This window comes from Myotis daubentonii, chromosome 16 (assembly GCF_963259705.1).
Source record: "Myotis daubentonii chromosome 16, mMyoDau2.1, whole genome shotgun sequence".
Lineage (NCBI taxonomy): Eukaryota > Metazoa > Chordata > Mammalia > Chiroptera > Vespertilionidae > Myotis > Myotis daubentonii.
In genome coordinates this window covers 3,938,655-3,965,282 of record NC_081855.1, presented here as the reverse complement: position 1 = coordinate 3,965,282, position 26,628 = coordinate 3,938,655, and the positions used below count along the sequence as shown (strand labels likewise).

The 26,628-nt window shown below is 62.5% G+C and overlaps 3 protein-coding genes across 11 annotated transcripts in view; 1 reads left to right on the top strand and 2 right to left on the bottom strand.

The window, feature by feature from the left end:
• Positions 1-629: 629 nt before the first annotated feature.
• Positions 630-6,687, bottom strand: MIEF2 (mitochondrial elongation factor 2). 2 transcript variants are annotated; one of them, XM_059668389.1, is made up of 4 exons: positions 6,559-6,687; positions 3,529-3,677; positions 3,145-3,325; positions 630-2,654 (listed from the first exon to the last, which is right to left on the bottom strand). In XM_059668389.1, the coding sequence occupies exons 2-4, from the start codon at positions 3,673-3,675 to the stop codon at positions 1,600-1,602; spliced, it is 1,383 nt and encodes a 460-aa protein (XP_059524372.1). In that variant the 5' UTR covers positions 3,676-3,677; positions 6,559-6,687; the 3' UTR covers positions 630-1,599. The 2 variants fall into 2 exon arrangements, with proteins under 2 accessions (XP_059524372.1, XP_059524371.1); XM_059668388.1 differs by lacking the exon at positions 6,559-6,687 and adding an exon at positions 5,165-5,399 and having other exon boundaries at positions 3,529-3,681.
• FLII (FLII actin remodeling protein) lies at positions 5,562-19,029 on the top strand. Of its 3 annotated transcripts, none has more exons than XM_059668369.1 (30): positions 5,562-6,350; positions 8,166-8,276; positions 8,536-8,607; positions 9,678-9,758; positions 10,014-10,099; positions 10,221-10,382; positions 10,601-10,704; positions 11,071-11,246; positions 11,335-11,492; positions 12,045-12,129; positions 12,500-12,650; positions 12,780-12,913; positions 13,093-13,305; positions 13,519-13,698; positions 14,335-14,417; positions 14,540-14,614; positions 14,806-14,889; positions 14,996-15,167; positions 15,677-15,781; positions 15,866-16,057; positions 16,363-16,551; positions 16,809-16,948; positions 17,024-17,258; positions 17,413-17,567; positions 17,653-17,713; positions 17,815-17,943; positions 18,023-18,129; positions 18,221-18,326; positions 18,428-18,493; positions 18,576-19,029. In XM_059668369.1, exons 1-30 carry the CDS (start codon positions 6,288-6,290, stop codon positions 18,708-18,710), a joined length of 3,810 nt encoding a protein of 1,269 aa, XP_059524352.1. In that variant the 5' UTR covers positions 5,562-6,287; the 3' UTR covers positions 18,711-19,029. The 3 variants fall into 3 exon arrangements, with proteins under 3 accessions (XP_059524352.1, XP_059524351.1, XP_059524350.1); XM_059668368.1 differs by having other exon boundaries at positions 5,563-6,350; positions 12,777-12,913; XM_059668367.1 differs by lacking the exon at positions 5,562-6,350 and adding an exon at positions 6,891-7,021 and having other exon boundaries at positions 8,150-8,276.
• LLGL1 (LLGL scribble cell polarity complex component 1) overlaps positions 18,969-26,628 on the bottom strand; it is a 16,817-nt gene continuing 9,157 nt past the window's right edge. For 3 of the 6 annotated variants that reach the window (XM_059668371.1, XM_059668370.1, XM_059668373.1), the window contains exons 12-23: positions 26,050-26,203; positions 25,872-25,976; positions 25,064-25,356; positions 24,266-24,413; positions 23,895-24,048; positions 22,125-22,420; positions 21,362-21,626; positions 21,040-21,154; positions 20,738-20,850; positions 20,425-20,545; positions 20,200-20,279; positions 18,969-19,526 (exon numbers count right to left, since the gene is read on the bottom strand). In XM_059668371.1, the coding sequence (XP_059524354.1) occupies positions 20,201-20,279; positions 20,425-20,545; positions 20,738-20,850; positions 21,040-21,154; positions 21,362-21,626; positions 22,125-22,420; positions 23,895-24,048; positions 24,266-24,413; positions 25,064-25,356; positions 25,872-25,976; positions 26,050-26,203 (1,843 nt within the window). In that variant the 3' untranslated portion in view covers positions 18,969-19,526; position 20,200. Of the gene's footprint in view, positions 19,527-20,199; positions 20,280-20,419; positions 20,546-20,737; positions 20,851-21,039; positions 21,155-21,361; positions 21,627-22,124; positions 22,421-23,894; positions 24,049-24,265; positions 24,414-25,063; positions 25,357-25,871; positions 25,977-26,049; positions 26,204-26,628 lie in introns of all 6 variants that reach the window. The other 3 variants (XR_009449039.1, XR_009449038.1, XM_059668372.1) reach the window with 3 other exon arrangements.

Here is a 26,628-nt window from a genome sequence, read left to right as displayed (position 1 = left end):
AGCGGTGGCGGCCACACCCTCAGCACACAGGGCCTCGTCTGTCATCTGCTGACACGGGAAGCAACCCCCAGCAACGGGGACCCTGACGCACTCGCTTCCCGTCTGGACAGGGAGGCAGAGAAGTCGCATTTCTCTGTCACTCCTGGCGAGAGGCAGCTGCAGCTGGAGGAAGTGCTGGTGGGAGCGTCAGCCCAGAGGCTGGCACAATCCCGAAAGCACAGGGGCTTTGAATAGAAAATTCAGGCTTTGTGAAGAAACAAAACCCTGTTGGTTCCCATTACAAAAGCAAGGCATTGCCAAAACCAGTTTGGCTCAGTGGCTAGAGCGTCGGCCTGCGGACTGAAAGGTCCCGGGTTCAATTCCGGTCAAGGGCATGTACCTGGGTTGCAGGCACATCCCCAGTAGGAGATGTGCAGGAGGCAGCTGATCGATGTTTCTAACTCTCTATCTCTCTCCCTTCCTCTCTGTAAAAAGTCAATAAAATATATTTTTTAAAAAAAAGCAAGGCATCACACCAGCAACCTTGTCACCTCCCTCCATATCACCCCTCCAGGCCCATTCCCAGCCCCTCTGGCCCAGCTTCCAGAGCTCCCAACAGCTGCTCATGAGACAGCACGAGTCACACGAAGGCTTGTTTTCTCTTTTATTCTTGTTTACATTCTTTGAGGCATAGCTCGGCTTCAGCAGGAAGGATACCCAAGGCAGAGGGACCACAGGGAAGGGGAGGTCGACCCTCCCTTTCCCAGCCCTGACCTCTGCCAGGCTGCAGGGAGAATGCAGGAGTCAGCTGAGCTGTCCACGTGGCACTGCCCAGGCCACCTGCACCGCAGGCCTTCCCCGGAGGGCACGGCCTCTGCTCTCCGGCTGGCCCAGTAGCAGCTAGCGAGACACCCTTGGCTCTAGGCACGGCAGGCAGCACTGAGCCCTGGCTCCCCCGTGGGGCAGGGGCTCTCGCAGGGCCCTCCAACAGCCGAAGAGAAAAGTCGCCAGATGGAGGGGAAAGGGCCTTCACGGATGTGAGGTGGGCAGCACCCCAGGCTGAGCCCCCACTCCCGGCTGGAGGAGAGTTCAACAAGCAAACTAGACCACAGATGTCATCAGGAAACTAAGTCAGCCAAAGAGCCCGTTCCATTCCACGGGTGCCAGGGGGGATGAACAAACACCTGGTATTCACCATCCTGCACCAGACCCTACAGATGCCTGGAGCTGGCACCCAAGGAAAGCACCAACTCACCCTCAACGGAAAGACAGAGCTGGCCTTAGCCCCTTCCTACCACAGCAGCGCCATCTGCTGTCAGGGGATCCTCTGCTGGTGATGATGGACCAGGCCCTAGGTCCTGGGGTGGGCCCAGAGGACTAAGGGAGTGGGTGTGAGTGGCTGGCATTCCAGGCTGCCTGAGAGGCAGTGCAGCCCAAGCGCTCTGAGATGGGAGGGTCCGAGTGATGGCTGCCTCTGCACATGCTAACCCCGTGGCCTTAGCCAACGCACCCTTTTTTATCCTGGCTGAAAGCAAAAGAAAGGATGCTCTCCAGATCCCTGGGAGAAGCGTGCAGCTCACCAGCATCAGAACACACGCAGCCTGCCCTTCCCCGCCCCATCTACAGCAGCCCCTCGGGGGCCTGGAGGCCGAGGTACAGCACGTAGCCAAGGTTGTCGATCTCCTCCTGGCACAGGCTGGCGAAGAGGTTCACACCAGGGTTGAAATGGCAGGGCAGGCTGGCCCGCTCCAGGCTGCCGATGAGCAGCTCCACAGCCTGCAGAAAGCGCTCCCCCAAGGCCTCCTCGGCCCAGTCCACCTCCTCCTCTCCCAGACGTAGGACCACCTGGGTCAGGTGGCCCCGGCTCAGCTGCCTCAGGGCCGGATGGCCGCGGCAGACACGACACAGTAGCAGCAGCAGCCGCCGGCGGGTCCCAACCTCACAGCCATCCAGAGCTCGCAGCCTGGCAGCCTCCGCCGGGTACAGATCCTGCAGCCAGAGGTTGCCAGCCGGCCCCTCCAGGGGCCAGGCCACCAGGAGCCGGTCTTCAGCGCTGGCGCCAGTGATGGCCAGGAGCACAGCGACAGTGAGCTCCAGGCGCTCATGCTGCACCTCGAGCAGCAGCTCCTCCGAAGCCACGCTGGGCCAGATCAAGCACCCGAGGAGGCTGCCAATGACTGGCCAGTTGACGGAGGCGGCCAGTGCCTTGCGAAACAGCTCCAGCAGGACACGGGAAGAGAGGTAGCCACCCACCAGGAAGCGGTCCCAGGGGCTGCTTCCGCGGGGACAGAATTCAAGCTGAGTCCTACGCACAGCCCAGCAGCGAGGGTCCCTGGCCACAGTGTCCATGCCAGGCACCAGGCTCCACAGACCCGGCTCCAGCACCAGGGGCACCAGGAGACGCACATCGTCAGCAGCCCCTGCCTGCAAGCCATCATAAAGCGGCCCCCCAGGCGCAAGCACCCCAAAGGGCAGTTCTGGGAACTTGCTCCGCAAGTAGGCCTGCAGCTCTAGGGCAATGTCGCCAGCCAACTGTTTGGCCAGAGCCACGTGGGACACTGGGATGCTCACGTGGTCTCGCTCGAACGCCAACAGCTTCTCCTGGAATGTCAGGCACAAGAGTCCTGGGGAGGCAAGCTGAGGAGACGACTGAGGGTCAGCACCTGCAGGCCCCTCTGCAGAGTGAAAGGGCCAGGGAACATGTCAGAAGGCCCTGTGGTGAGCCACGAAGCCTCCCCCAGGTTACCAGGTGTGTACTGGCCCTCACCTGTAAAAGAACCAGCTGAGAAAGAGCACCCCGCTCAAGTCCTCACGTAGAAAGACTACTTTGATGACAAGTTCTCATTGCCTCAGCTCCCCAACTCTTTGGGGCCAAAACAGCTCATGCAGAGTGCAGTGCGGTCCTGGACCTCGGTTTCCTGACCTGAGGCCCCCATATCAGAAGGCTACTGCCCTACTGTGATATCACCCCCAAAGTCCACATGTCCCAGTGGTTGACCGAAGGGCAGAAAAACACACCATGAAACATGCAGGGAGCCCACACCCCTGGAGGGAGAGGGGCTTGCACAGGGCACAGTCGGTCAGTGGCAGAGCCTGGGCTGCATCTCCTGAGTGTGACCACCAAAGGGGGACCCACCAGGTTAGAGGGGAAGGGGTGCCATTCACCTGGGGCAAACAGTGAGGGGACTGGGAGCAGCACAGGCTGGCTGGGGGCAGCCAGTGAGGGCCGGGGCTGTGGGCGTGGTGCGGCCTTGAGCAGGCTCAGTTCCTTCCAGCTGTCCTCCAGGCTCGTGGCGTCTGCCTTGGCGTCATCCTCGTCCTGCGAGCTGGCAGCCCTGTCAATGAGCTGCAGGCAGAGTGCACAGGTCAGCGCACCTGAAGCCTGGGCAGCACAGCACAGCCCAGGGCAAAGCCAACAAGCTTGCTGGGTAGAGAAGCAGATGCCAGCCATGGGCAGTCCCCAGCCCCCTCCCAGGGCCCCGCTGCAGGCCCCAGCCCTGTGATCCTCCCCTGGGAGCCCCAGGTGTCACTGGTCCACCATGGCCTTACCCGCTTCACAGCCAGGGTGGCAATACCCAGCACGGCAGCCCCGCCCACACCCAGCACCAGGCGGGCATTGGCCAGGAGGAAGTTCACAGCACTGCCCAGCATGTCGTCGTCATGCCGCTTCCCCCGTTTCTGGAAGAACTCTGCCATGTCTGCCTACAAGAGAGCCAGGGTGCAGGGACCACTGAGTATGGAGCAGCCAGGCAGACGGCGCAGGCGTGGGTAGGCACTCGGTTGCCATCCTCCTGGGGTCCCTGGCTCAAGCCCACAAGGGGGTTCCTGAGAGTTTCAACAGAAAGTGGCCACTCACAAGATTTCTTGTGAGGAGAAGGGGGGCTGCCTGAGCCCCCTTCCCCAAACCTGCAAACAACCTACCCCACCCCTGGACAGAGGGGCTCACACAGAAAGCGCCTAAGGCAGGTCAGAGAAGGGCCCAGCACCCCGACCCCAGGATTCTGACATCCCCAAAGACCCCTAAGGAAGGTCTTATCGTCACTCCAGTTTTACAGAGAAACAGGCTGCTGGCCAGTGAGTCGACAGCACATGCACCAACGACAGCAAGCCCCCAGGATCTCGCCTCCCAGAGGCCCCTGGTCAGGCCCTAGAGGCGCCTCGCGCTGGTTAATTAGGGGGGCACCCAGGAGGAAGCAAGGCCCGGGAAACCCACGCCCTGGGGCCCAGACAGCCTGCCCTGGAGGGCATCTCAGTGCGGCCAGTTACCTCCACATCTCGACAGAGCAGCACCAAGGCAGAGCTGCCAAGTCAAGGACAGGCGGGGAGATGGCCCGGGCTGTCTGGCAGTGGGTGTGTGACAGCGGAAAAGGCTGCACTCAGGCCCCAGAGGACTGGCCGCCTCCCGGGCTGGGGACCCGGGCTGGGGACCCGGGCCGGGGAGCTGTCCCCGCGGTGGGGAGCCGAGCAACAGGGAAGGTCAGCGGCTCAGCTTCCAGGGGCCAGCAGCAGCGAGGAGGATGAGAGGTGAGGAGCCCGAACGGTGGCTGCCGGCCTCGGGCTCCGCCACAGGGACTCCTGGCCTCAGGCCCTGAGAGCCGAGGGTGTGTGACCCAGGGCCAAGCCCAGGGACCGGCCAGACACCAGGCAGAGCCGCCTGAGGGCACCTGAGCGGTGACCCTGAGCTCAGGGCCAGCTCTGCGGGCACCGAGGGCTGCTGCCCTCCCTGCGCGGCTGTGGGTGCCAGGGCTGCTGCCAGGCGAGGAGAGGCCCGAACCACGTGGGGACCCGCCCCCCCGCCATGTCCCAGACTATGAGCCCTGGGGCCCGGGGCGGTCAAAGGAGCCAGGAGTCCCCTTAGCACCCGCGAGGCGCGTTCCCCAGCTCCGCCTGCCCACCCTGGCGGGTCCCGCAGGCCCATCCCGCAGCCTCCAACCCGGGAAGGGGAGGGCGGACAGGTGGTTAAAATAGCCCCCGGCGCCGCCTGTCCTCTCCCCTCGGCCCAGTCCAGGCCGGTTCACCGGGGGCCCGGGGCCCGGGGAAACCAAGTGGGGGCCGGATTCGAACCCCAGCTTGGAGGCCCAGGCCATCTCCTCCTTCCTCCGCGAGGCCGCGGCCCTGACCGGCGTCCCGCGCGCGCCTCCCCTCGGGCCGGTGACCCCGCGCGGGCCGCTGGCAGCGGCCGTACCTGCGTCGTGGCTTCAGCGCAGCGGCCTCAGCGCATCGGCCGGCGGACGCCCCGCCGCCCGAGAATGGAATCTGAACCCGGGAACCGACGCCGACTTCGAAAAACACGCAGACGAGCAGGCCCCGCGTCCAATCAGAGCGCTAAAGGCCCGCCGTCTCTCCGAAACACGGAGCGACTCATCCAATGGCGGGCAGGCCACGCCCCCGTCGGCTTGCGCGTCTCTGGGGGCGGGACTTTCTGGTGCGCCCGGTCTTAAAGGCGCCGGGCTGCGTTCCGAGGCGCGCAGCGCGGCGCGGCGCGGGGCGGGGCGGGGCGGGGCGGGGCGGGGCGGGGCCCGCCCCTCCCGGGAGCCCGCAGGGACGCGCGGGCGCCTGTAACTCGAGCCGCCGCTGTGGACGCTCTGGGCCCACATTCTTTCCCCGGGGCCGGGCGGCCGCGCGGTCGGCTGTCAGGTGACCCTGAGGTCACCTCTGCGAGAGGCCCGCCTGGTGGCCGCGCTATTCTTATCCCTTGGCCGCGGAGCAGTGACTCGGGAGGCCCCCCCGCCGCTGCTCCGCGCGGGCCCCTGCGCCCGAGAAGGATCGTGCTCAGCCCGTGGCTCACTCGGCGTTTATTTACCGGGGCCGCTGCCGGCGGAGGGTGTGATGTAGGGAATGTGGACTGCGAGCGGGGTGACAGTAACGCGCACCGACCGCGCGCCCGCTGTGTGCCGAGCTGCACCGGCGGCCCCCGTGTGTTCCTGGCGACAACCGTGGAAGCATTCCCAGGGAGAGCGGCCGGGGCTTGCCGGGCGCTCGGGGACTTCAGGCCCGGCCAGGCTTCTTCGCCACTGCGCCGCCAGGGCCCGCGGGCGGGCAGACCCCGCGCAGCTGTGCCCGCGTCCCCTCGGCTGTGTAGCCCCGCGGCGCCCGGACCCTCGAGGCGCCCCTCGTCCTCCAACAGACGGGGAAACTGAGGCCGGGGAGGCGGCCGCGCAGCCCGCGACGCGCCAGGGCGCCGGGCTAGAGGGGCGCGGCCCGGGCTCCGCCTCTCCGCCGCCGGGGGCGGGGTGAAGGGCGGGGTCGGCCTGGCCCAGCCCGCGGCGCTCCCCGCACCCCGGCCGCCCGGCAGTGAGCGCGGCGCCATGGAGGCCACCGGGGTGCTGCCGTTCGTGCGCGGCGTGGACCTCAGCGGCAACGACTTCAAGGTGAGCTGGCGCGGCGGGCCGCACTCCCTCCTCTCCTTCCGTCTCTCCCGCCCCGGCCGCCGGCCCCTTCCTGCCGCGCCCGCCTCCGGGCCTGGGCCGCCGGACCTGGGCGGGGCCGGGGGGGCTCTCGGGGGCTCGGGTCCCCGCCGCGAAGGACCCCCTCGGCCTCCTTCCAGGCCCGCGGAAGTCGCGCCCATCAGGCCCCGACTCGCCGCCGCGCAGCCGGCAGCCGGCTGCCCCCGCGTCTGTGCCCCGCCACCGCCCGGTTCCGGTGCGATCTTGGGCAAGTCACTTCCCCTCCCGGCCTCCGCGGCTTCTCACCCGCGAGGGGCTGAAAAGCCACCCTCCGGGGGGCCCGGTGAGCCGGCGGGAGAGCGGCAGGAGCTGCGGGCGGCTGGCGGATAGGCCAGGGCCACCGGAGCCTGCGCCCAGCCGGCCCGCCACTTCGTGGGTGAGGCCGCTGGAGCGTCCGGGATGCGGTGGGCAGGGCCAGTGACCGGAGGGGGCGGGCCAGGATGGGGGCAGAGCTGGCCTGGCACAGGAGGGTCAGCCAGGATGGAGCGAGGGGAGTGGGCAGGCTCGGCTGGAGTTTCGTGTTGGGGAGCCAGACTGCGGGCCAGGCCTGAGGAGGAGGCAGGCTCTTTCTGCATTGATCCATCATGTGCACACACCTCTGACCCACGCACAGGTGACCACCACGCTCCTCTACCTCCGTGTCCACCCCGCTCACCCGGGGTCTCCATGTGTCCTTCCCAGATTGAAGTCTGAGTCCCTGCTGGGAGTGTGCTGTGTGGGGAAGCGGGTGCCAGCCAGGCCCTGGAGGCATATGCTGCCAGGCTCCCTGCCGTTCGGGTTTTGGGCTGAATGACGGATTTGGGGCTGAATGACGAAGGAGGCAGTGCCTGTGTAGGGGTCGCTGGGGCCTTGCACTAGGGGTTTGGATCTTGCCACAAATGGCTTGTAGGCTGAGGGCAAGGTGAGGGCACAGGTAGGACCTAGGCCAGTGATGGCGAACCTTTTGAGCTCGGCATGTCAGCATTTTTTTATATATATATATATTTTATTGATTTTTTACAGAGAGGAAGGGAGAGGGATAGAGTTAGAAACATCGATCAGCTGCCTCCTGCACACCCCCTACTGGGGATGTGCCCGCAACCAAGGTACATGCCCTTGACCAGAATCGAACCTAGGACCCTTGAGTCCGCAGGCCGACGCTCTAACCACTGAGCCAAACCGGTTAGAGCAGCATTTTGAAAACCCTAACTTAACTCTGGTGCCGTGTCACATATAGAAATTTTTTATATTTGCAACCATAGTAAAACAAAGATGTATATTTTTGATATTTATTTTCTATATTTAAATGCCATTTAACAAAGAAAAATTAACCAAAAAAATGAGTTCGCGTGTCAGAGGTTCGCCATCACTGACCTAGGCCGAGGCTCAGGGGCCACCCCCACACTCGGTGGTGCAGGCAGAGCCTGGAGTGCTGGGTGAAGGCATTTGAGCCAAGCTGAGCACACAGGTGGGTGCTGGAGATGTCACCTGGAACTAGCCAGTTCCATCCAGATCCTCCAGCAAGAGACGATCTTAGGCCAACAGCCATCCTGATGATTAGTCATTCCTCACAACACCTGTCGCGAGGGGCTTTTACTCGCCCTCCTTTATGGTGAGGAGCTGAGGCAGAGTGGCAAAGTGCCTTGTCCAGGGTCACACAGTTTGTTGCTCCCAGAGGTTCCATGGGCGGTTGGGGGCCATGGAGGGTGGCAGAGCAGGGCCGCTCCTCTCCAGACCAGCCTCACCACCCGTGTCCCTCAGGGAGGCTACTTCCCTGAGAATGTCAAGGCCATGACCAGCCTCCGGTGGCTGAAGCTGAACCGCACCGGCCTCTGTTACCTGCCAGAGGAGTTGGCTGCCCTGCAGAAGCTGGTAAGGAGCTGTCAGTGGGCAGGGTGGGTACCGTGGGGGCTGGGGCAGGTGGACAGAGCAGTCCAGAGGAGATGACAGAGAACGGTGTTGACAGGCATGAGCAGAGCTGGCAGAGGGAGATGCTGGGTGTGTGCGGGAGTGGGCTGTAGAGGTGGACTGGGCCTGTGTGGCCGAGGGACCCCTGAATGGTGCAGAGTCATGGTGGCAAGTGGACACCCCAGCCCCCCCCCTGAGTCCCTGCCTCTTCGTCCTGGCCCAGGAGCACTTGTCTGTGAGCCACAACAACCTGACCACACTCCATGGGGAGCTGTCCAGCCTGCCATCTCTTCGGGTGAGTGTTGCCAGAGGCCACCAAGCTTGGGGGTGGGACTGGAGTGTAGCCAGGGGCATGAGGGCAGGGCCAGACCCCAAGCTGGGCCATCACCCCTGCCCACCCCATGTCCTTCCTGAAGGGGAGAGAATATAATAACGTCCTGTGTTAAGTAGCCTCTGGATGAATCCAAAATTCCACCTACTGGGGGCAACGACTACAATAATAACGACTGGCAGTGGCTGAGTACTATTCCATGCGGGTTTTCCTTATAATCCTGACCTCTGCCAAGTTCACCGATGAGGGCATTTGCCAGAGGTCACGGAGCCAGGCAGCGGGAGAGCTGGGGCGGGGGTTTGGCAGAAGGGGAGGTGGTCAGTGCGGCCTGCGTACACTGCTCCTCTTCATGGAGCTTCCGGTAGCCCAGAGCACAGGCTCGGCCAGACCTCTGGGGCCTCGGCAAAGGCCGTTCCCACCCAAAGCCAAACCCCGAGGTGGTAAGGACTCAGGCTGCTTGAGTTCCAATCAGCTCTGCCACTTCCTGCCCGCGTGACCTCAGACAAGTCCCTTCCACTTTCCGGGGAGGTTCCCGAGGGAACTGCTCTGAACACCAGGTACCGCACAGACGGGTGAAGGAGAGGCGGCCACAGCCCGGGCCCTGCTGTTACTTGTAAATCACAGCACCATGCCCCGCCGACCCCTCCTCTCTCCCCCTCATACTCTCAGCACATCTGTAATACGAGGTTTCAGTCCTAAGGGGAGAACAAACAGACTCACTCAGTCCACACTGGTCTCTCTGGGCCGACCCCTCCCTGTTCTAGAAGCCGACTCAGAGCTACAGCCCTGTCTTGCCCCCTGGCAAGGAGAAGAAGAGGGATATTCTATCAGAAAAGGTTCCCTGAGAACTGGGCTCTGGGGCCCATATGAGCTGGGCTTTGAGGCGTGAATAGGAGCTCATAGGGAGAATAGGAAGACCCTGCCCAGTGGAGGGACTATGTGCAAGGCCGGGGGAGCACTCAGGCCTGGCCTCCAGTGAACTTCCTGAGGGGCGGCCCTCCCTGATCTCTCTGCTTCTCCTGGTTTATCCCCAGGCCATCGTGGCTCGAGCCAACAGCCTGAAGAATTCTGGAGTACCCGACGACATCTTCAAGCTGGATGACCTCTCAGTCCTGGTCAGTGGCTGCCCACCCACTATGATGGTCCCTAAGGCCATGGTTATCCCATTTTACAAATGGGAAAACTGAGGCTTAGAGTAGTCGGTGCCTTGCCCAAGGTTCCTCAGGGAGTCAGATCCTTAACCTAGGCACCCTTCCTGCCAGGGTCTGGCTGTCTCCCTTTGGCCCTAAAACCCCCTCATCTGCTCCCCTCTCAGTGCCCGCCTGATCCCCCAGCCTGACCTCTGACCTGACCTTATCCCTCCTACCCAGGACTTAAGCTACAACCAGCTGACGGAGTGCCCTCGGGAGCTGGAGAATGCCAAGAACATGCTGGTGCTGAACCTCAGCCATAACAGGTGCCTGTCAGGCCGGGAGGTGCGTGGGGTGGGCCACAGCACAGTGGGGGCAGGTGGGTCCAGGTGGGCATGCGCTGCTGATGGGTTGCCTCACTGCCCTTCTCCCTCCCTCCTGCCCCAGCATTGACACCATCCCCAACCAGCTCTTCATCAACCTCACTGACCTGCTGTACCTGGACCTCAGCGAGAACCGCCTGGAGAGCTTGCCCCCGCAGATGCGCCGCCTGGTGCACCTGCAGACGCTTGTGCTCAACGGGAACCCCCTGCAGCACGCACAGCTACGGTCAGCGGCGCTCGCCACGCCCTCCAGAACCCAGCCCTGGGGGACCTGGCCCGGCCCCTGATTCCCAGTAGCCCTGACCCTTCCCATTTGGGTTTGGTGTGGGCTGTGTCCCCTGTGTTGTCCACCTCACCCCACAACTGTCCTTGACCTTGTCCCTTAGGCCCTTAGTCCTGTGCCCTTGCACCTTCCCCTGGCCTGACCACCCCCTCTCCCTGCAGGCAGCTCCCAGCTCTGACGGCCCTGCAGACCCTGCACCTCAGGAACACCCAGCGCACCCAGGGCAACCTCCCCACCAGCCTGGAGGGCCTGAGCAACCTCACAGGTCGGCAGTGCCGGGCCCTCAGCCTCTGCTGCCCGCAGGCCCCTCACTCCTCTGGGGGAAGGGATGAGCCCTGCTTCTCCGACCCCCCCCCCCCCCCCCCCCGCCACTGAAAGGAAAGGATAGCATTGCTTATGTTATGAGTAGCTCTCCCGTTGTTATGGTGACTGGTAAGAACACCAAGTAATGAGCACCCAGTTTATGCGTAGACGCCCCGTGTGAGGGGGTTTCTCCTGAGGCTCAGAGAGGTTAAGTGACGTGCTGACAGCCACAGAGCCTGGAGGTGGTGCGGTGGGGTTCGGACAGGCCTGGCTGCGCTGGAGCTGCCTGGGGGGGCCCTGGCTGATGCTCCCTCCCCCCACGCCCCAGATGTGGACCTGTCCTGCAACGACCTGACGCGGGTGCCCGAGTGCCTGTACACCCTCTCCGGCCTGCGCCGCCTCAACCTCAGCAGCAACCAGATTGCAGAGCTGTCCCTGTGCATCGACCAGTGGGTGCACGTGGAGACCTTGAACCTGTCCCGAAATCAGCTCACCTCCCTGCCTGTGCGTCCAGGCCTGGGGAGGGGGGCAGGAAGGCTCCTGGGCCCCCCTGGCTGCTGCCCTGACTCCGCCCTGCCTGCTTTCTCTCCAGTCGGCCATTTGCAAGCTGACCAAACTGAAGAAGCTGTACCTGAACTCCAACCATCTGGACTTCGACGGGCTGCCCTCGGGCATCGGCAAGCTGGCCAGCCTGGAGGAGTTCATGGCCGCCAATAACAACCTGGAGCTGATCCCTGAGAGCCTCTGCAGGTGTGGCGGGCGGGGCGGAGCCACGGCATTAAACCCAGGAGAGCTGGTACCCACCCTGCGGCCTTCGGCGTCATACAAAATGGACCATTTACCTTGGCTTTGTGGATGGCGACTACACTTGTGGTGCCAGCGATTCTCAGTTTGGGTCCCCAGAGCCCCCTTTGGGAGGACCCTGACAGCATGAGGCCGGAGGACACAGTGCCCCCGTGTGCCCTCCGGCTCTGAGCGCCCCCTCAGGCAGAGAGCAGAGGACCCCTCCGCCACTTCCAAACCGATTTGAGCAGAACATGTTTCTGCCGTCTGTCTCCAGGGCCCTTAATCTGCAGGTCACTTGGGAAAATTCTCTGTCAGCGTCACAGAAAGAATTCAGTCACTTAGCTGTGAGGAGGTGCTGTCCGCCTGCTCCCGCCTGGCGCCTTTGCAGCGCCTCAGAGCTCACTGTTCCTTCACTAGCCGGGCCCCGCGGCCTCTGCCCTACCTGCCCCGCCCCCAGGACTGGAAGTTCCCCTGCCCCTCTGTCACCTGTCTCAGGCCCCGGCTCTGTCCCCACAGGTGCACGAAGCTGAGGAAGCTTGTCCTGAACAAGAACCGCCTGGTGACCCTCCCAGAGGCCATCCACTTCCTGCCAGAGATCCAGGTGGGGGCGGGCCCAGGCCAGCGCAGGGCTGGGGGCTGAGGGAGGGGGTACAGACAGACCCTCAGGAAGGATCGAGCACAGGCGTGTCACTGGAATGAGAGGGACCTGCATAGGCCTCCTGGGGGGGTGGCCTTTGCCGGGTGCTTTTGGGGAGAAGGTGAGCTACATCCCCGTATCCATGCCATGCTGGACGGCATCGTGTAAGTCCCACAGAAGGGAACACTGAAGGCCAGGACGGGCAGTCACTGAGCCAGGATGAGAGCCAGGCCCCTGGCCGCAGCCCTGGTGGCTGCAAAGCGGGAACAAAGTTTGGTGTGGCCGGGAGGTGGGACTCAGGCTCAGCGCCGCCTCTGCTCACCCCTTGGGGCAGGTCCTGGACGTCCGGGAGAACCCCAGCCTGGTCATGCCTCCCAAGCCCGCTGACCGCGCTGCCGAGTGCTACAACATCGACTTCTCGCTGCAGAACCAACTCCGGCTGGCAGGTGCCTCCCCTGCCACCGTGGCCGCCGCCGCAGCAGCTGGTAAGCGGGAAGGTCTGGCCTGAGAGGGGGCTGCTCTCTGGACACTGGTGGAAGGGGTTGGCCTGGTTGGCTGGATGCCCCTGGGGCAGGCCAGACCGGGGCTTAGCCGTTTGCCTCTCCCCTAAGCAGGGGGTGGGTCTAAGGATCCCCTGGCTCGAAAGATGCGGCTACGAAGGCGCAAGGACTCGGCCCAGGACGACCAGGCCAAGCAGGTGCTGAAGGGCATGTCGGACGTGGCCCAGGAAAAGAACAGGAAGCAGGAGGTAAGTCAGGCCGAGGGCTGGGACAGGGCCGGTGGCCCCGGGCTCTGGGCAAGGCAGACTGTGTGACCCGCTCAGGATGGAAGGGGCCCTGGGCGAAGCCCCTGAGGCGGGTGAGACGCAGAGGTGCCGGCGTGAGTGGCTGCACAGAACCAATCCGCGCGCCGTGACTGTGACCCCAGGAGAGTGCTGACGCCCGAGCCCCCGGGGGTAAGGTGCGGCGCTGGGACCAGGGCCTGGAGAAGCCGCGCCTCGACTACTCAGAATTCTTCACCGAAGACGTGGGTCAGCTGCCGGGCCTGACCATCTGGCAGATTGAGAACTTCGTGCCGGTGCTAGTGGAGGAGGCCTTACACGGCAAGTTCTACGAAGCCGACTGCTACATCGTGCTCAAGGTGAGGCGGGCACGGCCCCGTGACTTGCCTGAGGTCGCTCAGCAGCCTCAGCACCGCAGCTTTGCGCACGGAGGCGGGTGGGGGAGGCCCAGGCAGAGGTGTGGCCGCCATCCCCTCCTGGGCGGGGAGCCTGTGCCCATCCGAGCAGCCCCTCGGCGAGCTCGGGCCCAGGACTGCCTGGTGAGGCCGACGTGACTGTGGCCTGGCCCCCAGACCTTTCTGGACGACAGCGGCTCTCTGAACTGGGAGATCTACTACTGGATCGGTGGGGAGGCCACACTGGACAAGAAGGCTTGTTCTGCCATCCACGCGGTGAACCTGCGCAACTACCTGGGTGCAGAGTGCCGCACCGCACGGGAGGAGATGGGCGACGAGAGCGAGGAGTTCCTGCAGGTGCCATGGGCTGGGAGGGCCGGCGAGGGCAGGGGCGAAGGGGTGGGGCGAAGGTGGTGGGCATGGCTAATGAGGCAGGCGGGGAGCTGAGACCCATGTGGTTTTGGGTCAAGACCTAAAGCAGAAAGCAGGGGCAAAAATGGTGAAGGCAAGGGAATGAGATGAGGCCAAAGGTGGGGGGCCTGGGTTATTGGAGGCCAAGAGAGATGGGGAACTGGGGCCAATATGGCTAGGGGGCAGGGCCACCACCTGGACACCAAGGGGCAGGGCCGAGGGCTGGCCCAAGTCCAGTGGGCAGGGTTAGTGAGTGGTTCTGGCCCTTCTTCCAGCTGCTTAAATGTAGATGAGGCCACACTCGATTTTACCCAGATTCGCCCAAGTGTGCTCTCCTGTAAACCTTCTGTACCCAGTACACATACCTCAGCATGCTGTGCGCACCTGAACTGCACAGGAGTGAACACATCCCTCCATTTGTACATCTTACCACTCCAGTATGTGTCTATGTTGATAGACACAGATCTTATTCCTCCTCTTTAACGTCATCACAGATTTGTAGCACCCGGCACACCTGTATACAGGTGGGATTGGTGGGAGGTGGTGTTAGCTCATGATAAAGGCCTGCCCCCTCACACACAGGTGTTTGATAACGACATTGCCTACATTGAGGGTGGAACAGCCAGTGGCTTCTACACTGTCGAGGACACGCACTACGTCACCAGGTGAGGAGGTGTGTGGGTGGGCAGCATTGACCTGGACTCAGCTTGGAAGGACTGGGGGGAGGGTGTTAGGGTAAACTGGTCCCGTGGTGTCCCCTCCAAGCCACGTTTGCTCCGGCCTCCAGGATGTACCGCGTGTATGGGAAAAAGAACATCAAGTTGGAGCCTGTGCCACTCAAGGGAGCGTCCCTGGACCCCAGGTGAGTACCAACGATATGAGGTGGGGGTGCCTGACTGAACCTCCCCTTTCCCCAGTAGGGGACAGATGTGGGCTCTAGAAGAAGAAGCCTTCCAGCAACTCTTTTAGACTCTTAGCCCCATGATGGGGGATTTGGGCCTGGGAACAGTCATTGCCTATAGCTGTCACAGCCCCTCCCCCCCTCCTGTCCAGGTTTGTTTTCCTGCTGGACCGGGGGCTGGACCTCTATGTGTGGCGGGGGGCCCAGGCCACGCTGAGTAGCACTACCAAAACCAGGTATGAGATGCACCCTGCTCAGACATGGGGAGGGCTTTTGTGCAAAGCAGAATTGTCACCTAAGAAGGGGTTTGGGCCTTACTAAGGGCTTTGCACCTGTCCTCAGGCTTTTTGCAGAAAAAATTAACAAGAACGAGCGGAAAGGGAAGGCAGAGATCACGCTGCTGGTGCAGGGCCAGGAGCCCCCAGAGTTCTGGGAGGCACTAGGGGGTGAGCCCTCTGAGATCAAACAGCACGTGCCTGATGACTTCTGGCCACCGCAGCCCAAGCTGTATAAGGTGAGCGGGGCTGCAGGGCGGGCCGGACTCCACCAGGGGTCAGGTTGGGGGATGGGCCACGGACTCCGTGGTGACTGGTCTTCATCTGGACTTTGGTGTCGAGGGTGCCACCTTCTGGACAGAATCGCCCTGAGCAAAGGTCTGGAGGCTGGCTCTGAGTCAGGCCATTAGCATAGTGTTGGGCTGTGTTTGCTGGAAGGAGCTGCAGAGAGGGAGGCTGAGAGTGCCTGGGTGCTGGGCCTGAGAACCTGGCCTTAATTCTGGGGTGTTGTGAGCAGAAAAAGGACAAGTTAGAAAATTAGAAAAAACAGTAAGTTCTGGAGAGAGTAGGCAGGAAAAGTACCATTTACAAGTCCTTCCACTGATAGGATACCCTTACAATGACCTTGGGAAGAAACTGAGGCCCAGAGAGGAGCAGGCAGCGGACCTGAGTGCTCCGAATCAGGACTTGTGGTGGGGCTTGTGTCCCCAGACCCTGCCCCTACAGCGCTGGCCTTTCCTCCTGCTAGGTGGGCCTGGGCCTGGGCTACCTGGAGCTGCCCCAGATCAACTACAAGCTGTCAGTGGAGCATAAGAAGCCGCCCAAGGTGGAACTGATGCCGGGCATGCGGCTGGTGAGACGCACAGGCAGGAGGGCGAGGAGGCAGGACCTCCCCCTTTAGCCCAGCACTGGTTGACCCCAGCCTCTGGCCCCGCAGCTGCAGAGCCTGCTGGACACACGCTGCGTGTACATCCTGGACTGTTGGTCCGACGTGTTCATCTGGCTCGGCCGCAAGTCCCCACGCCTTGTGCGTGCCGCTGCCCTCAAGCTTGGCCAGGAGCTGTGCGGAATGCTGCACCGACCACGTTACGCCACGGTCAGCCGCAGCCTGGAGGGCACTGAGGCACAGGTAGCAGTGCAGGCCACACCCCGGGGCTCCTCCCCAGGACCCTCTGAATCAGCTACTGCCCTGCAGAGCTGAGCCACCCCCACCGCTTCTGTGCTGCTGCCAGGCCCCGCCCCCCCCCATGCCCCTCTCACTCCCGCTTCCTAGGCCCCCTTTTCTTGGGCTCCATCCTGCGTGACCTGCCCCTCCCACTTCTGGTTTCTAGACCCCACCTTCACACCCCCATGTCCGCCAACCGAGCCTCACCCCATCTACTTCCACCCCAGCCTTAACTGCTGACCCTCACTTGTGTTTTCTCCCCTTGGCAGGTGTTCAAAGCCAAGTTTAAGAATTGGGATGACGTGTTGACGGTGGATTACACACGCAATGCAGAGGCCGTGTTACAGGGCCAGGGACTTGCCGGGAAGGTGAAGCGTGATGCTGAGAAGAAAGATGAGATGAAGGCTGACCTCACTGCACTCTTCCTGCCAAGGCAGCCACCCATGGCGCTAGCAGAGGTGGGGTCGGGGGCCTACGTGATGGGCTGGGGCGGGGCCTAGGGTAATAGGATGTGGGGCAGGGCGTGGGTGATGGGGAGGGGCCTAGGGTAATAGGACGGGGGCGGGGCCTGGGTGATGGGGCGGGGTGGACTTGGCCCAAGCTGAATGGGATGCAGCCTGCCCTGGGTCCTGGGAGGAGGCTCTGTGCAGGTCCCTGCCCGTGAGGAGGGCCAGCTCCAGAGGCCCACCAGCAGGGGTGGGGGTGTCACATGCAGGCCGAGCAGCTGATGGAGGAGTGGAACGAGGACCTGGACGGCATGGAGGGCTTCGTGCTGGAGGGTAAGAAGTTCGCTCGGCTGCCTGAGGAGGAGTTCGGCCACTTCTACACACAGGATTGCTACGTCTTCCTCTGCAGGTGCTGTCCCCGAGTGCCTCCCTGGCCCAGCCCTGCCCTGCGCTGGGCCCTGCTCACTGCCCTCTGACCCTGCAGGTACTGGGTCCCTGTGGAGTACGAGGAGGAGGAGAAGGAAGAGAAAGAGGAGAAGGCGGGGGCGGAGGGCAAAGAAGGCGAGGAGGCAGTGGCGGAGGCGGACAGGCAGCCCGAGGAGGACTTCCAGTGCATCGTGTACTTCTGGCAGGGCCGCGAAGCCTCCAACATGGGCTGGCTCACCTTCACCTTCAGCCTGCAGAAGAAGTTCGAAAGCCTTTTCCCTGGCAAGCTCGAGGTGCGCCTGCCGTGCCCCTACGGCGCAATGCCGTACCCCCATAGCCCGTGGGGGGGGGGCGTCTGTGGGAGTGGGACTCAGACCCAGAGAGGGCTTGGCCCATGAAGGGTAGGGGGGTCCCACGGAGCTGCCCCCGACACTTGCATACACCCAGGTGGTACGCATGACGCAGCAGCAGGAGAACCCCAAGTTCCTGTCCCATTTCAAGAGGAAGTTCATCATCCACCGCGGCCGGAGGAAGGCAGCTCAGGGTGCCCTGCAGCCCAGCCTCTACCAGATTCGAACCAACGGCAGCGCCCTCTGTACCCGGTGCCTGGCTGGGGAGGGGCACAGATGGGCAGGTGGGCTCAGTGAGCCACCGACTCCTTGCTGACCTCCCTCCCCCCGTGCCCAGGTGCATCCAGATAAACACCGACTCCAGCCTCCTCAACTCCGAGTTCTGCTTCATTCTCAAGGTGCGGCTGTGGGAGCGACCAGGACTGTGGGTCCGGGTGGGGGCTGCAGGGTGTGGGGGCTGCAGGGTGGGCCTGACCTGAACCCTCTGCACACTCCCCAGGTTCCCTTTGAGAGTGAGGACAACCAGGGCATCGTGTACGCGTGGGTGGGCCGGGCGTCCGACCCGGATGAGGCCAAGTTGGCGGAGGATATACTGAACACCATGTTTGAGGCCTCCTACAGCAAGCAGGTGACCAGGGCAGGCAGTGGCCAGATAGGCCAGTGAGGGCGGACAGGGACCCCATGCTGAGCCAGCCTCTTACCCACAGGTCATCAGCGAAGGCGAGGAGCCCGAGAACTTCTTCTGGGTGGGCCTAGGCACACAGAAGCCTTATGACGACGACGCCGAGTACATGAAGCACACCCGGCTCTTCCGGTGAGGCTGGGCCAGGCCCTCCCCCGCTGCCTCCTGCGGCCTGGGACTGCTGCTCATGACCCTGACGCTCTGCCTGACCCTTGACCCCCAGGTGCTCCAATGAGAAGGGTTACTTCGCAGTGACTGAGAAATGTTCTGACTTTTGCCAAGATGACCTGGCAGATGATGACATCATGTTGTTAGACAATGGCCAAGAGGTGAGGCCCCTGCTGACCCTGCCCGTTCAAGGAGCCCACCCATTTGTCAGTGGGAATCCTGAGCCCAGGCCCCCTCTGACCACCTCCCGTCATGCCCACAGGTCTATATGTGGGTGGGGACCCAGACAAGCCAGGTGGAGATCAAGCTGAGTCTGAAGGCCTGCCAGGTGAGCTGGGTGGAGGGAGGGCTGCAGCTGGCCGGAATGGTCTGGAAGGCCTGCCCAAGACTCATGCATGTCCGCTCCCCAGGTGTACATCCAGCACATGCGCGCCAAAGAGCACGAGCATCCCCGCCGCCTGCGCCTGGTCCGCAAGGGCAACGAGCAGCATGCCTTTACTCGCTGCTTCCATGCCTGGAGCACCTTCCGGAAGGCCCTGGCCTAGAGCAACTGCCACCCCCTGCAGTGCCCCTGTGGAAGCCCCAAGCTCAGGGTGAGGAGAGCAAGGGCCTCTTCACCCACCACTTAGCCAGGGGCTGTGTCAGGGGGCAGCCCTGCTATGTCATGCCCAGTGCCACAGCCCCCCGGCAGCACAGCCCAAGTGGCACCAAGGGGGCAGCCCTGATGGGAAATGAGACCCCTCGGTGTGAGCTCATGTGTGACACCCCCTTCCCTGCTAGGGATAAAGGAGACATGGTTGCCCTTTAAGAGATATTAAATGCTTTTATTTTCAATATTAAAAATCAGCATTTTTCATATTAAAACAGTGCTAATGTTAAAATTACAGAAAAACCCCCAAGGTACAATCTACAGGGAAACCATTCTGACCCCCACATACACATACCTGACTGGGCCCCCATCCTGGGTGCCAAGGGAGCACCCAGTGTCTGTCTCACTCACACAAACATACAGGGTGGGAAGAGGGGGACATGCTAGCCCAGGAACAAGTACCAAAATAGTTTTAGAAAGGAGTGTCCAGCCCAGCACTGTCCAGTCCAGGCATTAGAAAAATATTCTTTGCAAAAGGAGGGGGAAAGGACGGTGTGTGTCCTTCCTTGTGGCAGCTGGCTTCCAGGTACTGCCTGTAGGAGAGGCCAGTCCGAGTCCACCCGAGTTCCAGGCCCACACCCCGGGGCCAGGGTGGGCAGGTGCCGCTGGGGCCCACAGGTGAGCAGGCGTCGTCTGCGAAGGGCTGGGAGGGGACACAGGTCCTGGATCCCAGCTCCAAGCAAGGCAGTGGTGGCAGGTAGTCCTGGCCTTCCTGGAGAGGAGGAGAAGGGTCAGCAGAGGTCCAGGGAGGCCAAAGGGGCAGACAGCCTGGCTCCTTGGCTGCCACCTCTCGGGCTCCTCCAGGCAGGCAAAGGGCCCAGCAGGAACTGCTTGGAGAGGCTGGCCAGGCCTCAGCGTTGCGCACTTCAGCCCACTGTGGCCAGGCGTGTCCCCAGCAAGAAACAGAGCTGGGTCTGTACCTGATTGTGGGTGTGGGTGTGGGTGTGGGGGGAGCTCTAGGTAGCAAATAGGATGGGAAGACTTATGGGCTCCAAATGTGGACAGGGCCACACTGAGGCTGGAGTGGTGGCCAGTCTCAGGCCAGGCCCCGTTCAGGCTCACCCCACGGGGCCCCGCCTTGTGCCTGGGTGATCTCAGCTGCTGAAAGGGGCTGGCCAAACCTGAGCCCAAAGCTGCCGACCACCTCTTGTTCCCAACACAACCGAGGACACTCAGGGGCTGACAGGCTGGCGCTGTTGCTTTATACGAAACAGTGAAGATCACGTCTGTGCGGCCCCGAAGCCCTGAGGGACAGCCTGGAGAGCAGCAGGCTCCGGAGCACTGGCCTCACGGGCCTGCTGGGCTCTCAGATGGAAAGCCAGGCGGGACCCCTGGGGTTGAGGCCAAGAACCCAGGACAGCCAGAGTGGCCCACACTTGCAGCACCTCATTTAATCAGGATGGCACAGGCTCGAGCCTCGTCTTCCACCAGGTTCCTCAGATTCTTCGCAGCCTCCTCCGAAGAGCTGGGGAAAGGGGCGGTGATCAGGACTTGGGGTGAGGCCCCCTCCTCGCTCCTGCATGCCTGGCTGGGACACCAGTTTGACTGAGGCGGGGAGGTAGGCTGGGAGCCAAGGCAGCCCTCCTCTGGATCCTGCCCGCCCACCTCACCCCAGGAAATCCTTCACATCCTCCACCGTGATGTCCCCCGTTGTGTCCAGAGTGGTGTCAGCACTGATGGCCGAGTCAATGGACATGGGCGAGAGCATGGCCTCAGGTCGCTCTGGGGTGTCTGCAGGGAGGAAACGTCGGGCCTCTGTTAGGACCCCTGGGACCTGCTGCAGCCGTAGTACGACGTGTTAAACCCCCTGCCCCGCTCTAGCCTGGCGCACCCTCCCCAGGATTCCAGCTGTGCCTCCCGCAGAAGCCTCCCTATGTCTGCCTGGCTGGGGTCCTGCCACCCGTTTCATGCCCAGCCCCTCACCAGCTCTTTTGCTGTGGACAGGATTAGGGCTTCCATCACGGCTCTGTGGGGCCAGGAGGATGCCAGGAGTCCCGTTAGCCTGGCTCAACTTGGGCGACTCTTGGAGTCTGTAGCTGCAGAGACAGGGCCATGATGGGGTCACAGGGAGGCACCTCAAGGCTCAAAGGTCCAAACCCCTGTCGTCCCCATTCCTGAGGCCTGGGACTAGAGAGACACCCTTGCTCCATGCAGAATCTGGGGGTGGGGACGACAGCAGCCTTGATCAAAGGCCTCCCGGGCCAGGGGCTACCCCCTCCAGGTACCTGGCATGGGCAGCACCATGGGACCAGCTGATGTCCAGAGAACAGAGCGGCTCTGTGATGTTCCGGGCACTTAGGGAGAAGCGTTCAAACTCCGATGGGGAAATCAGGTAAAAACCTGGTGGGTGGGAAAGAAGGAGCCAAGAGTGAAGTCAGGAGATGGTCCCACCCTCAGCCCCACAGCTGGTCTCTGCCCGCACGGACTGACTAGCCCTCCCACATCCTGGCCGGCGCTGTGCCCACACTGGGTACCCCTTCTGCTGGCGCTCTCGGGAACACTCCTGGACCCGCTTGGGCCCCTTGCCCCAGAGAGCCTTCGCCTCACCCTGGCCGTGGCGCGTGAAGACACAGGAGGCGATGCCGCTGATGTCCTCCTTCCGGATGCAGGAGTAATGCACCTGGGGCCTCAGGCCCGGCACCGAGAAGACGTGCACGTCACCCAGGTTGGTGAGGCAGGCCAGGCAGGTCTCGGCATAGTCCTCGCAGGCCACGCTGGCGAATGTGGCCAGTGCCACCTTGCGCACACGACAGCCCTCATGGGCTGTCAGCTTGAACTTGGTCTTGGCGCTCACCTTGGGTAGTGTGAACACCTGTCAGCGGGCAGATGGCCAGTGAGCACAGCCTGGTCCAGTCCACGCCCCGAGCCCTACGCAGAGCCCAGCCTGCCACACAGGCCCATGCCCCTGGCCACTAGCACCCCTGCCTGAACACCCACCCCCCTGGAACTGCCCTCAGACCTGACCCGGCTCCACACTGTTCCTAGAGCCTCCCAGGGCCCTTCCCACAGAGCCTGGCAAAACCAGTCACGCTGGGTTGTAAGGGTTAGATGGTTGGTATGTCCCCAAACCATGACCTCCTGCCAGAGCCCAGAGGAGTGGGTCAAGGGGTTCTGGTGGGGGACCCAGTGAGGTAGGAGGGTCCTGCAGGCATACAAGTTGAGGAAGTCCTCGGGGCTCTGCAGGAGCACCTCTGCTAGCTGTGTGGGGTCCTGCGGGGGCTCAGCAGGTAGGCAATAGGCCAGGCAGGAGTTCTAGGGGGTCCAGTGGTATCTAGGAGGCAGGAGCCTGGAGGTATCTGCAGCAGCTCACCTTGAACTGCTCCTCAGACGCGATGAGCACTGCATGGCCACCCTGCATGTCCGGGGCCTGGGCCAGGTCCTGAGAGGCCTCGAAGGGCTCAGGCAGCGGGCGGCCACGCCCATCCAACACGGCAATGGCCACCACAGGCGCACGATGCATTAGCTGCACCTCCTTGCCCAGCACAGCCTCCACCGCTCGCTCGGGCCGCTTCTCGCTGCCTGCCACTGCCACTGGCACCTCCAGTGCGTAGGCAAACACAGAGCCTGAGTTGGTGCCTGCCCACATGGTGGGTCCGTGGTGGGCCGCTGTGGGGCAACAGGCTGTGAGGCAGGGATCAGCCCATACACAACAGAACCCTCCCCTCCTCTCCTGACACTGGGACCCCTCAGTCAGCCTTGTGGCCTTGGGCACCCTCTTTAAACTGCTGACCACAATCCGAGCCTCGGACACAACTCTCCTAAAGAGGCATCTCCACGGAGATGTCAACAGCACACAAACTGGACCCTGACCTCCCAAACGCACGTACTGCACCCTCCGCCCCCTCAGCAGTGCCACCCCATCACAAAGCCTCAGCTCTCTCCCAGCCCATCCCCTCACCAGCCCTGGCAACACACTCAGAACAGGGTCCTCACCCCAAAAGAGCATCAGGGTCCCAACCGCACCCGATTCACCCCCACCCCTTCAGTGTGTCCATGCAGCAGTCAGACACGAAGTCCCAGGCCTGGGCTGAAACGAGAGGGGACCATCTCGCCCCTTGCCCTGTGTGAGCTGAATCTCTGGGGAAGACCCGTTAGTGGAGAATCTGAGCTAAAAACCCAGGAGCCAAGGTGGGCCCGAGCAGTCCTGGCTTCGCGCCCTGGAGGTACGGTGACCTCAGCAACAAGCATCAGGGGAGCCGAGCCCCAGCAACAAGGTAGTGAACCACGCACACAGCTGACACCCCAACCCCCAGCCAGCCAGGCACTGAGCCGCAGGGGCCTTTTTACAGTGACTGGTAGAGACCCACAGGGCTGCCACGTCCAAACGGTGGGGAAAATCCACGGATAAAGGACCCTCAGCAAATAAGCAACACCAGAAGGGGCCTTGCTCACCCAGAGACTAAAAGACACACCACTAAATGCCCCGTGCAGGCTGGGGGTGACCCAGCACCAACCATACAAGGCCCTTTTAAGATGAATGGAGAGAGACTCTGGGATCAGTATCAGCTCCATGGGGTGCGATGCAGGCCCAACTGTAGGTCACAGCTGTCAGACACGAACTCAAGTACTCGCGCTGGGTTTCAGTTAAAACACTCCAGCAAAAAGGTAAGCGACATAGTGCAGTGGCAGCAGCGCCCGGTGGGGCACAGGGTGACTACTCTCTGGCTTTGTGTAGGGTTCAAGTCCCAGTTATGTGAGTGAGAAATCAACTGATGAATTACTCAATAAACCTGATGACCGCATTTCTCTGCAGGGCGCGCTCAGGGCTCCAACCACTTGGGGTCAAAGCCAGCTCCTAAGCAAGGCAGACGGCACAGCTCCTTGCGGATCCCTCCCCTCACTCACCCACCTCACACTCTACCCCCAAATCCCGAGCTCTCAGGTCTGAGGTCCTGTAGCTCCCTCACTAACCCCGTGCCAGCAGGAACTCCAGGGGAACTGTGTGGATGCCTGGCACCTTGCTGCCGGTGCACCCCCTGGCAGAGGCTGTCCCACCCCTGCCCCACTGCCCATTTCCTGGATGGCGGGCCAACGGAGGCCTGCTGTGCTTCTCTAAACCCTGTCCCTCTCCTGGCCTCACCATCTCGGAGAAACGTGTCGGCAAAGTAGAGGCAGCGCACCACGCCCGAGAGGGAGTCATCGGCTGAGCGGGGCTCGATGCGGCGCTGCACGGGGGTCATCTCCACGTCGTGGGGGCAGGCCTGCTCTGCCAGCTGTGCGTTGGCCTCCTGCAGCTGGGAGAGCGTGGGGCTCCAGGACACTGTCCTCTCCCTCAGAGCCCAGCACCCAGTTCCCATCACCCTCCCCAGCTCCCCTGATCACCCAGGGCTGAGGGCTACTGAGGGTGGGCAATAGGGGAGCAGAGACAGGGCCCCGGCCAGGGCCAGGCCTGGCTCCAGGTCTACACTGCAGCCTCGGGGGGTGCTCCCTGGCAGCCTGGCCCCAGCTCACCTTGCTGTTGGTATTAACAACCCGTTTCTTGCCCGAGACTCGGCTTTTACGGATGCGCCGGAAAGACTGGCGCAGAGACTTCTTGAGCGACTTCACCCGGGAGAGCGGCCCCTCCATCGCCAGGGAGTCATTGGGGTGAAGCGTGCACCTGGGGGCAGACAGGCGCCCGTTGGGCTACAGAGCAGCCTCCTGGAGCAGCCTCTGTGCTCCTGTTGGCCCGGGGGCCGGGCATTAATGGTCCCTGGTCAGGAAGCCCAAACCCCACCTGCTGCCCTGCCGACCCAGCATCTGGTGGCTCAGCACTCCACCAGCAGCACTTCACATAAGGTTGAAGCTGCCAAAAGCGCTAGCGCCACCTTCACCACAAGCCTGACAGCAGCGGTTCTCAACCTGTGGGTCGCGACCCGTTTGGCGGTCGAACGACCCTTTCACAGGGGTCGCCTAAGACCATCGGAAAACACATATATAATTGCATATTGTTTTTGTGATGAATCACTATGCTTTAATTATGTTCAATTTGTAACAATGAAAAGACATCCTGCATATCAGATATTTACATTATGATTCATAACAGCAGCAAAATGACAGTTATGAAGTAGCCACGAAAATAATTTTATGGTTGGGGGTCACCACAACATGAGGAACGGTATGAAAGGGTCGCGGCGTTAGGAAGGTTGAGAACCACTGCCTTATAGCAAACTGAGGCCTAGCTGGGAGTGGGAGACACCAGAGGTCCCATGGAGCTGGGGCCAGGGGGACAGGCAGACCCTCCCCAGGCTGTGGGCCCACACCCCGCACCTGGCCAGCACTGGGCTCTTGCGCTGGTAGTCGAAGAGGCCGAAGCCGTGACTGGTGCCAAAGGCTACGAGGCTCCACTCCGTGTGCAGCGTGACAGCGGTGACGGCGGCCGGCGGCAGGCACTGAACCAGCACCCGGGGCTGGAAGCCGGCGGGCCAGGGCAGGGGCCCCGTGCGCGGGCTCAGCCGCTCGTGGCCCTTCCACGTGAAGCCCTCTCGGTCCTGGAGGAGGTCCACACTGGCCATGCTGACCGCCTGCTCTGCGGGCATGTCACTGAGCTCCAGCACCAGCACCTGAGCCCGCAGGCAGGGCAGGGGAGGGGTCAGCATAGAGGATGGGCCACCATGCCCCACCGGAGCCTGCAAAGTCACTGTCAGGGAAGTCCCGGGATCGTCTCATTGACCCACTGAATAAGCACTTGCAAAATGCCTACTGCACACAGGGCCTGCACCGAGGAGCACAGTGGTGACCCTGCCCCGCCAGAGCCAAGTACCCCACCACCACCACGCCTAAGGCACACAGAGCACCTTTGGGATGCTCTGAGCGCTGGAAGAATAGCACTGAACAGACTGCTGGTCCCTGCCCTCCCAGGGTTCATCTAACATCCGTGCTCCAGCCCTGGCCCTAAGCCTCCACGTGCCCTACAGCCAGAGCTTGGACTTAAGGCCCCAACAACAGGCCCACCTCCCTGGCTGGCCTCACCCCACCTGGGGCCCCATTCCCACCTCTGGGCCAGACCCTCCAGTTCAGGCACACCTCTTCCAACAATCCCTCCAGACCCCCAGCCCTGAGGACCTCTCAGGCTCACCTGGCCTGCAGTGCCGGCCACCACCATCTGCGCTGTATACTTGCAGAGTGCCACCTTCTGCACCCCAAGTCGGGGGTCATCACTGTAGGGATCAAAGCAGCCCACCTGGGGAGTGGGTTGGAGTGATGACACAGGGCAGAGCCAGGACCAGGCTCCTGGGGTTGGGGGAGGGGCCCACCTTGCGGAAGGGCGGCCAGTCGTCCTCGGGGGCCTGGGCCAGGCTGTCGGCGTGCTCACAGTCGGTCTGGAAGAGGCCAGCTGTGCTCAGCTTGTAGAGCGGCCGCAGCGCCACGCCAGAGGCATCCCAGAACCGCACAGTGCCGTCCTCGTGGCTGCAGGGAGGAAGCCATCAGGCCCATGCCGGGCCCCCGCCCATTCCTCCATCCACTCATCCTGGGGCCATCATTGAGCACCTACTGCACAAGCCAAACGCTGCCCAAACGCCTACTGTATACAGCAAATAGGAAGCACCTACTGATTAGGCAAAGACATACTGAGTGCCGACTATATGCCAGGACACACGCACCTGGGCCCTTCAAACAGGGTGAGAGGTGTAGAAACAATCACCAGTGTGACGAGCAGGAAGTGGAAGAGGGGAAATCCAGGGAGCAGAGGACTCAGGGGTTCTGTCCTCACTGGGTCACTCAGCAAAAGGGATCGGAGTTAGCAGGTCACAGAGCAGAGGGCTCAGCAGCAGGAAGACTGGGAGGCCAGCAGAAAGCAGGAGAGGAAGGGGGGCAGGCCAATCTGGGGTGCT

What these genes read in the sequence shown, in the direction of transcription:
- MIEF2 (XM_059668389.1), bottom strand. Translation starts at nt 3,675, where the DNA reads ATGGCAGAGTTCTTCCAGAAACGGGGGAAGCGGCATGACGACGACATG. An exon ending in CCACCCTGGCTGTGAAGCGG is followed by an intron (nt 3,326 to 3,528) that starts GTAAGGCCATGG and finishes CTCTGCCTGCAG; the next exon opens with CTCATTGACAGGGCTGCCAG. An exon ending in CCCCTCACTGTTTGCCCCAG is followed by an intron (nt 2,655 to 3,144) that starts GTGAATGGCACC and finishes TTCACTCTGCAG; the next exon opens with AGGGGCCTGCAGGTGCTGAC.
- FLII (XM_059668367.1), top strand. Translation starts at nt 6,906, where the DNA reads ATGGAGCGAGGGGAGTGGGCAGGCTCGGCTGGAGTTTCGTGTTGGGGA. An exon ending in CTGCAGCACGCACAGCTACG is followed by an intron (nt 10,383 to 10,600) that starts GTCAGCGGCGCT and finishes CTCTCCCTGCAG; the next exon opens with GCAGCTCCCAGCTCTGACGG. An exon ending in TGGAGGGCACTGAGGCACAG is followed by an intron (nt 16,058 to 16,362) that starts GTAGCAGTGCAG and finishes TCCCCTTGGCAG; the next exon opens with GTGTTCAAAGCCAAGTTTAA.